Consider the following 9,997-nt stretch of genomic DNA (forward strand, 5'->3'; position numbering starts at 1 on the left):
TGGCCTTCAATTTGATTTCTGTGAGTAAACTTACTAGAGATCTTAATTGTTATGTTTCGTTCTTTCCTAATCATTGCTTGTTTCGTGATCTTGCGACGCATAAGGTTATTGGTAAAGGACATGTAATTGATGGTCTATATATCCTTGATGAATATGAGTCTCGATTTGTTGCCTGCTCAAGTGTCTTGTCTCCATTTGAAGCACATTGTCGATTGGGACACCCTTCTTTACCTTTATTAAAAGAAGTTATGTCCCCAGTTTCAAAATGTTCCTTCTTTGGAGTGAATCATGCCGATTTGCAAAACATCGTCGCATCACATTAGGTCCAAGGGTTAATAAACGAGTTGAATCAGCTTTTGAGTTAATTCATTCTGATGTTTGGGGACCATGTCCGGTTGTTTCCAAAACTGGACATAAATATTTTGTCACTGTTGTGGATGATTTCTCTTGGATGACTTGGATTTATTTTATGAAAAGTCGCTCTGAAGTGTTTACTCACTTTTGTGCCTTTTATGCTGAAGTCAAAACTCAATTCAATGCTTCTGTGCATATTTTAAGGAGTGATAATGCAAAAGAATACATGTCAGAGTTGTTTCAATCCTACATGAGACAACACGGTATCCTCCATCAGTCATCTTGTAACATACACCTTCTCAAAATGGAGTTGCCCCCAAGGCCTAGCTCAAGTGGCAAAAGGTGGAGGATTTGTGGCTTAGGTCGCAGGTTCAAGTCCCACACCATGCAAAGCGAAGCCCGGTATTTAAGTAGAGAAGGGTAGAGGGGCGGGCCCATTATCCACCGAGTTTAGAAGGCTGTGATTGATCCAAAGGGCCGTCACAGACGGATTTCTCGGTTATCAAAAAAAAATGGAGTTGCTGAGAGGAAGATTAGACATCTACTTGAGACAGCCCGAGCGCTTTTGTTCCAAATGAAAGTCCCTAAACAATTTTGGGCCGATGCAGTCTCTACGGCTTGTTTTCTGATTAATCGCATGACATCAACAGTGCTTGTTGGTAATATGCCTTACAGTGTTCTTTTTCCAAACAAGTCTTTATTTCCGATGGAACCAAAGGTATTTTGAAGTACATGTTATGTTCAAGATGTACGTCCTTATGTTACTAAGTTGGACCCCAAGGCATTGAAGTGTGTTTTCTTGGGTTATTCTCGTCTTCAAAAGGGGTATCGATGTTATTCTACTGAACTTGGCAAATATCTGATGTTGAATGATGTGGTATTTTCAGACACTACACCATTTTTCTATTCTCCTCCTAAAATTACAAGTTCGAATGATGTGGTATTTTCAGAGATTACACCATTCTTCTATTCTCTTCCTAAAATTACAAGTCAAGGGGAGGAAGATGAGTGGTTAGTTTATCATGTTACTCGTGTTATGGAATCAAGTGATGCTATTCTTCCATCTCCTAGTGACTCTATTGAGCACCACTCGACTACTGTGCCACCAACACATGTTCCAACAAGACCGCCAATTGTTCAAGTTTATTTGAGGAGACGAGAGACTGATGATACATGTCCTGCACCAAGTCCTCCATTTGATCCTCCAGAACAACTTGACCTCCCTATTGCTCTTCGTAAAGGTACAAGGACTTGCAAATCCACATATTCTATTGCTAACTTTGTTTCCTATGATCGCTTATCTCCTACATCTAGATCCTTGATTGCTTCTCTAGACACTGTTTCTGTACCCAAAACAGTGAAGGAGGCTTTGCATCATCCTCGATGGTCAAATGTGATGCTTGAGGAAATACATGCATTAGAGGAAAATCACACATAAGATTTGGTGGATTAACCCATTGGGAAGAAACCAGTAGGAGTGGGTGTATGCCAGATGGTTCCGTGGCAAGACTTAATGCCAGGCTTGTAGCTAAAGGATATGCTCCGACTTATGGGTGGACTAGAGTCTGGACTGAAAATGAGCAAATGTGATCACTCTGTCTTCTACCGACAATCTGAAGTTGGCACTATCCTTCTTGTTGTATATGTTGATGACATTATCATCACAGGAGGTGATTCTGAGGGGATCTCTTCCCTTTAGTCTTTCTTACATACTAAGTTTCATACGAAGGACTTGGGACAGTTGAAATATTTTTTGGGAGTAGAAGTAAATAGAAGCAATAAGGGAATTCTTCTATCTCAGAGAAAGTATGTTCTTGACCTACTTGCAAAAACTGGAAAATTGGTAGCCAAGCCTTGCAGTACTCCAATGGTTCCCAATGTGCATCTCATGAAAGATGGCGACCCTTCTGATAATCCAGAGAGGTCTAGAAGGATAGTTAGGAAGTTAAACTACCTCACAGTGACTCGTCCTGATATTGCCTTCGCAGTAAGTGTTGTAAGTCAATTCATGTCTGCACCTACGGTCGAACATTGGGCAGCTTTAGAACAAATTCTATGTTACTTGAAAGGAGCTCCTGGACTTGGCATATTGTATAGCAAACACAACCATACTCATTGAGTGTTTTGCAGATGCTGATTGGGCTGGTTCCAAGATTAATAGAAGATCCACTACAGGTTATTGTATCTTTGTTGGAGGAAACTTGGTAGCATGGAGGAGTAACAAGCAAAGTGTTGTATCTCGATCCAGTGCAGAATCTGAGTACAGAGCTATGTCACAGTCTACACGTGAAATTATGTGGATACATCATCTTTTAACTGAAATAGGGTTGAAGCATCATATGCTGGCAAAACGCTGGTGTGATAATCAAGTTGCTCTTCATATTGCCTCAAACCCAGTGTATCATGAAAGAACTAAACATATTGAAGTTGACTGTCACTTCATTCGTGAGAAGATTCAAGAAAACTTGATCTCCACTAGCTACGTGAAGACAGGAGAGCAACTAGCCGATTTGCTTACAAAGGAGGTGTATGGAACTCCAGTCGATTACCTTTGCAACAAGTTGGGCATGGTTAATATCTATGCTCCAACTTGAGGGGGAGTGTTACAAAATGAATATAGACATCATTTTAGTAGTATACATAGGCATATTTTTAGCTAGTAGATCTGTAGGAATCCCTCATAATTAGCTAGCAGATTTGTAGGAATCCCTCTTTATTTTATTTCCTAAATTAGCACCTAGTATATTGTATTTATATCTTGCTTATCTATTGGAATAAGATATCTACTTCTATTCGATTACAAAAATCATAAAGAAACACCATACAGTATCTTAAAGAAATGTGTAGAGCTTAAGCATTCAAACCCCCCCACCCCACCCCTCTCCACTTAAAAATATACAGATATTATTATTTAAATTTTGGTTGGGATTGCATTACACTCATGTTTGATTCATTCAAGTCAAAATAAGCTATGAGAGGTGAATTTTCAGGCGGCATACATTTCATCAGCTAATTACCAAACAAAAAGGGAAGTGCAATTACACAATATACACCTCAAGATGCTTATAAATGAATTTTCAGAATACATGTCGTCCTTCCAGAACTCCTAGACAGCAAATCAGTTTCGCATTTTGTTAACCAAAGCAAAAATAGAGGGTTGAGGTATTGTTTAACACACATCGTCCCAAAAAAATGGCAGAAAGGTTCAACCAGAATCTGAAATACACACCCCATATATAGGGCTCTAATGGCCATCTAACAAGCAAGTATAGATCAGGACTACATGCCTCCAAATTCTAATTTTAGTTTCGTTAATAATTAGAAAAAGCTATATAAGGTATCGTACCTGCACATTACTCTCTTGCACTAGAATATCCTTCGCTTTCTCGCACAGTCCTTTTACCTACACAACAAGAACCTTTATCAGTCAATTCATTTATCACTAATACAAGAGGGGGAATAAAAAATGTGCACCATAATAAAAGAGCCACATGAAGCAAGTCATTAAATAAAAGCCTAACATAAGTAAAGATGAATAAGCTCAAAATAAAACTAGTTCAGTAGAAGAACCAAAGTATTGATAAATACTTTCTTTGTTATAAGCTTATGCCCAGCTCTTTCCCTGTATACAAGCTTCAGTAATAATATATGCCACAATCTTGCATTCTCAAAACGGTAGCTTCCACTAGTTACCTTCTTGCCTGCTGAAGTTCATGTGAATGATCGTGAAAGCTCTTCAAATCTTATTTCACTGGAAAAAAAGTGATCCCATTCTATTTTTGCTTTCTTTTTTCAGAAGAGGATGGGGAAACCTATCTAAAACTCTGCAACAACCCACTACCATTCCTTTCATGGATTCCATTTCAACCAACTATTATTACGGAATTAGCATATTCAATTACAAGCTCATGAATGAAGAGAAATGACAACACCATAAAAAGACTAGAATATCCACTACAACTTAGTAAAAGATTGATTATACAATCGCAAGTAAATACACTCCTAACAGTTCGAGAGCACTAGGAAGTCAACTAGTGACCAAGGAGCAAAAATGGGTCGAAAGTGAATATGATATCACATTCAATTTGATTGAAGTCACAGATTCAATCAACAATTCTATACGACAGCACATTTCCATCTCTTATGACCCCCACCATAATCAGAATTCCGAGAGTAGCCAAAACACGACTAGCACGTGAAGGAAGACAAGAATCCATTGATATGTCATATACAAATTCAAGTTCTTTTTATTTTAAGTAAACATGATCGTCTGCCTTACTACAATTAATAGGAAAATGATAATAAAGAACACTAAAATGAATTTTCCATGTTTTCCCTACATCCAAACAAAAACAGAAACTGAATATTTCAAAATTTTGAAATCGAGTAACACAAATATATTACCTTTCTTAAGGACAATTAAAAGTAAAATGACAATTAGTGTACTGCATGTTTGCCTCACTACAATTCTTAGAAAATAATACTAAAGAACAATAAAATGAACTTTTTCATGGTTTTCCTACCTCCACAACACATATGTTTCCCTTCTGAGGACAATTAGAAGTAAAAATGACAATTAATTGTACTGCATGTCTGCCTCACTACAATTCATAGGAAAATAATACCAAAGAACACTAAATCAAACTTTTTCATGTTCTCCCTACATCCAAAACTGACAAGAAACTGTAAATATTTCCAAGTCTAGAAATCAAATAACACATATATATGTTAGTTTCCCTTCTTCTAACCATCTAAATAATGAAGAACGCGTGGATCTGATCTGCATAAACTTGGAATAATACCAAGTTGAAAAAGAAAACCCATAAAGTTTCAACAAAATAACTCCTCAATCTGGAATTGAATCAAGAAAGGGCACAAAATTTAGGGAAAATACGCATCCAATTACAAAAAGAAAAAAAATGGTGTTGTTTCACTTGATTTACGCTAAAACCAAAGTAAAGTAACCTTGTTATGAAAATATTACTACAACTTGGAGAGAACATTTAACATGGTCTCTCATTGGTGGTTCTTGACTTCCTTTAAAATTCAATTTGGTAATTTTATTTATCCAGAGGTGGAAACCAACTTTGCAAGCATAGGGCAACTATATTGGTATATTTCTCGTATAGAGTATTTTCCCCCACAATATCAATAAACTATTACACCCTCCCCCACCCAAAAAAAAAAACCTGATTTCCTAAAAGTTGTTTTTAAGCAGTAAAGATATCAAAAAAAAATATGTCTGTGATAAACTAAATCATAGATAAAACCCGTAGCTGTTAAACACAGGCAATCTCATGTTTTTACTAGAGATCTTGAAAAGAGCAATCAGAAAAACATAGACAACTCCACCGATAGATACTAATTTACCAGCACCCTACAAGAACATGATAAGAGCAAGTGAGCTTTAGGACAATAGAGCATACCTTCATCTTTTCATGAGTTTCATTAACAGTTTCACCATCCTTCTTCTTCCTCCAGGAGATAAGTGAACATAGAAGTTTGGAATAATGGTTACCATACATGCAAGTTGACTTGCACGAAAACCTTCCGGAGATTTCGTAGTCAGGAAGAACTCAAGTAGTTCAAACAAGGCACTGCGCTTGGAGATGAAGGAAGATATAGATTGTTCCAGGACTGATCCAGAGTTTATGATAGAGTGTAGGCAATAGCAAATATGCAGATGCATGTTCAGAAGCAGAAACCCAATAACCTAAACAGTAAGCCAAAGCAGTTGAGTATAGGCAAGACTACGAAAAAGAATTATTCAAATTACAGTATACCCACCTTGTCATCAATACATCTGAAGTTTTTGAAAGTCTCTGCAGGATCTTTATGCAAGCTTTCAATGAAAATTTGCCTTTACAATTGAAGTTCATACAACCTTTTCAAGTTAAAAAAGCAGTGAATATTCATCATCACCATCCTGCAACAACAAAAATTGCACATTTGACCAAAACGCATCAATAAAACACAGCCCCCTTCAATTTGTTAATGGCCCATACCGCAACTTCTTTTAATGCAGATTTAAGTTTGATAACAAGCTCATCTTCAATCCCCTTAAATTTGTTAAGGGCAAAGTCCTGTAGCTCCCCACAACTCACAGTAGCACAGAAGTTCACAGCTTTTACACGAGATCTAAGAGCTTCCTTTACACCATGCTTAAGGAATGCCCTTTTCTTCAGAAGGACAGCAGATGTAAAATTCTGGAAAAGCAAAAGAAAACAGCTTTTAGTTAACAGTTCAAAAACAAATTACTTCATATTGGCAATCCCCTATATAGTTCATGATCGTAATAAGTTCCACAAACGCACCTGATCTTGTCTTTTAAGAGAATCGCGCTCAAGGTTCATATGAACAATGATTTCAAGTAGATGGTGAATTTTTGCTTTGTCAGACATAAATTTGTGAGGAAGTTGTGGATAATTCCTCATCATAGAAATGGTTATATCACTCTTAGAAATTTCAAACACGTCCTGGATATTACAACATAAGCATTCAAAAAAATTCAGTATCCCGGAGTAGTATGGCTGAAATCTGAAAAACACCAATATAATTTGTCATTGACAAAGAACACTAAAGAAGGAACTTATCTAAAATAATCTAAACAAATATTGAGGGGATAGTCTATGAATTAAAAAAAATCAAAACCACGGCATCTAGATACTCATTCTGCGTACAGCATACATGAAAATAATCTGACTGCTCACTCTATTATCAAACTCCAAGTACAATAAAACGTCTTAATGTTGTTAGAAAAATGTTAAAGATGGTAACATGATAATATACGAAAATGGCACCTCTTCCACTAAATAATACTAGTAAGTAATCTGGATGTATTTGACCAACTGACCTGATTTAAGACAAACATACAGTTCAAAAAAAATTGCAGCACAGTACAGATCTACCAGGTTGCAGAAATATTACCAACTTATTGTTTCACAAGCACTTTCTTGGAATCCATTCTCAAGTGTAAACGGTGAAGTTTGAAGCAAAAATATAACATTTACTTAAGAGTATCAACAAGAAGAACTAAAGAACCTCACCTTTTGTGCTTTGGTGTAGTATTTCTTTTTATTATCACTAGCAGGAACAATCTTCTCCAAAACTGCCTTCCTAGTTGACGCAAAAAGTAGCCGAATTAGGTTTGTTGCATCTTCATCACTTAATTCAGCTGATAGCTCTTCTTCCAAGAGCATACACGAGATACGTTTCAATCCTGTAAAGACATAATTTTCAAGTGAATATTTTCTTCAACCACGGAACAAACTTAGGGATCCATGATAAGAAGAAGACCCTTCTTAAGTTTTTCTATGATAAAATAGGAATATAGCTGTCAAATCAATAAAAATAGAAAATGCCTATAAAGGCAAGTTGTAGAAATTACTAGTCTAACCAAACTCCAGATAATTGTATTATAGCATTAATACTAAAAAACCACAGGGAAATACGGGACAAATTCAGAAATTATACAGTAACTTATTACGTCTTCCAAACAAAGTTGAGCCACTAGAAGACTAGGCTCACTGAAAGTTGTAGGGAGATACTACTCTAACCAAAACTACATACTATTTTCATGTTGCAATGTAATGTCCACTCTACTCAGATGACTAACTCATTTGCAGCATATCCTCAAGTCCATAGAAATAATTGAAGACTATGACAGACTTAAACTAGTAGATCAAATTTAGGATGAAAAGGGTGTGTGCTTGTATTGGTGGGAAAAATTATGAGATCCCTGCATCATGTGTTCCTCATTTTTTAAGGTACGTTATTTCTCTGTGGTTGTATCACCTAGAACATTTACATCTAAGCACAACTAGCATTTTAAAACACAAGTGGAAGTAGCAGAGTAGTTCTCGTAAGTTGGAACACACTAATTGATTAATCACAAGAAGTGTGACAAAAATAGATCTTTCTATTAAATGAAATAAGAAGTGTTACCCGTGTGACAGCCATCCACCAAGCTCTGTCCTTTCACTACCTAGTTCAAGTTTATCCCATCTGATCCATTGAGGGCAACCAGACTCTTCAGGTCCATAGGATCTTCTCAATTCCATATGCATGGAAATAAGGGCTTCCATCATCAGTCTGGAAGCTGCTTCCGTTGCATATATCTGATGAGTACCCCAAAGCTTCTAGCTCCGTGGATGATACAAGGGTTGCTTTCCTGAACAGCCACTGTTCTGAAAAAAGAACACAACCTAGACCAAGAAAAACAACAAACTCAATTAACCAAATGAGAACATAGAAGGCACTAACAGGAGATGAGTGAACATAAAAGTTAGGAATAATGCTTACCCTACATGCAAGTTGACTTGCACGAAGACCTTCCGAAGATTTAGTAGTCAGGAAGGACTCAAGTAGATCAAACAATGCACTGCGCTTGGAGATAAGGAAGATAAAGATTGTTCCAGGATTGTTCCAGGATTGTTCCAGATGGAGAGTAGCTTGCAAACATGCAGATGCATGTTAAGAAGCAGAAATCCAATAACCTAAACAGTAAGCCAAAGAAGTTGAGTATTGGCAAAACTACAAAAAAAAAATATTTTTTAAAACTACAGTATACCCACCTCGTCATCAATACTTCTGAAGATTTTGAAAGTCTCTGCAAGATCTTTTTTTTTTTGATAACCGAGAAATCAATCTGTCTATGACCTGCCCTTTGGACCAATCATAGCCTTCTCAACTCGGTGGATAATGGGCCCGCCCCTCTACCCTTCTCCACATAAATACTGGGCTTCGCTTTGCATGGTGTGGGGATTGAACCTGCGAACACAAATCCTCCACCTTTTACCACTAGAGCAAAGCCTTGGGATCCACTTAAATACCGGGCTTCGCTTTGCATGGTGTGGGGATTGAACCTGCGACCTTTTGCATGGTGTGGGGCTTGAACCTGCGACCTAAGCCACAAATCCTCCACCTTTTTCCACTAGAGCTAAGCCTTGGGATCCACTTAAATACCGGGCATCGCTTTGCATGGTGTGGGGCTTGAACCTGCGACCTAAGCCACAAATCCTCCACCTTTTTCCACTAGAGCTAAGCCTTGGGATCCACTTAAATACCGGGCATCGCTTTGCATGGTGTGGGGCTTGAACCTGCGACCTAAGCCACAAATCCTCCACCTTTTTCCACTAGAGCTAAGCCTTGGGATCCACTTAAATACCGGGCATCGCTTTGCATGGTGTGGGGCTTGAACCTGCGACCTAAGCCACAAATCCTCCACCTTTTTCCACTAGAGCTAAGCCTTGGGATCCACTTAAATACCGGGCATCGCTTTGCATGGTGTGGGGCTTGAACCTGCGACCTAAGCCACAAATCCTCCACCTTTTTCCACTAGAGCTAAGCCTTGGGATCCACTTAAATACCGGGCATCGCTTTGCATGGTGTGGGGCTTGAACCTGCGACCTAAGCCACAAATCCTCCACCTTTTTCCACTAGAGCTAAGCCTTGGGATCCACTTAAATACCGGGCATCGCTTTGCATGGTGTGGGGCTTGAACCTGCGACCTAAGCCATACATCCTCCACCTTTTTCCACTAGAGCTAAGCCTTGGGATCCACTTAAATACCGGGCATCGCTTTGCATGGTGTGGGGCTTGAACCTGCGACCTAAGCCATACATCCTCCACCTTTTTCCACTAG

General features: G+C 38.1%; 1 protein-coding gene across 6 annotated transcripts in view; it reads right to left on the reverse strand.

Annotated features, from left to right (window-relative positions):
* LOC102590864 (sister-chromatid cohesion protein 3-like) overlaps nucleotides 1-9,037 on the reverse strand; it is a 43,094-nt gene extending 34,057 nt beyond the window's left edge. For 3 of the 6 annotated variants that reach the window (XR_001472351.1, XR_001472352.1, XR_001472350.1), the window contains exons 1-2: nucleotides 5,781-5,812; nucleotides 3,701-3,757 (exon numbers count right to left, since the gene is read on the reverse strand). Coding sequence is in view for 3 of the 6 variants with exons in the window: in XM_015304966.1 (XP_015160452.1) it covers nucleotides 6,248-6,280; nucleotides 6,360-6,560; nucleotides 6,669-6,830; nucleotides 7,401-7,553 (549 nt within the window). In the remaining 3 variants the exon portion in view is untranslated. Of the gene's footprint in view, nucleotides 1-3,700; nucleotides 3,758-5,780; nucleotides 6,068-6,141; nucleotides 6,281-6,359; nucleotides 6,561-6,668; nucleotides 6,831-7,400; nucleotides 7,574-8,298; nucleotides 8,559-8,655; nucleotides 8,850-8,927 lie in introns of those variants that run through there. The other 3 variants (XM_015304966.1, XM_015304965.1, XM_015304967.1) reach the window with 3 other exon arrangements.
* Between the last annotated feature and the right edge of the window lie 960 nt (nucleotides 9,038-9,997).

Source organism: Solanum tuberosum, unplaced genomic scaffold (assembly GCF_000226075.1).
Source record: "Solanum tuberosum cultivar DM 1-3 516 R44 unplaced genomic scaffold, SolTub_3.0 scf00658, whole genome shotgun sequence".
Lineage (NCBI taxonomy): Eukaryota > Viridiplantae > Streptophyta > Magnoliopsida > Solanales > Solanaceae > Solanum > Solanum tuberosum.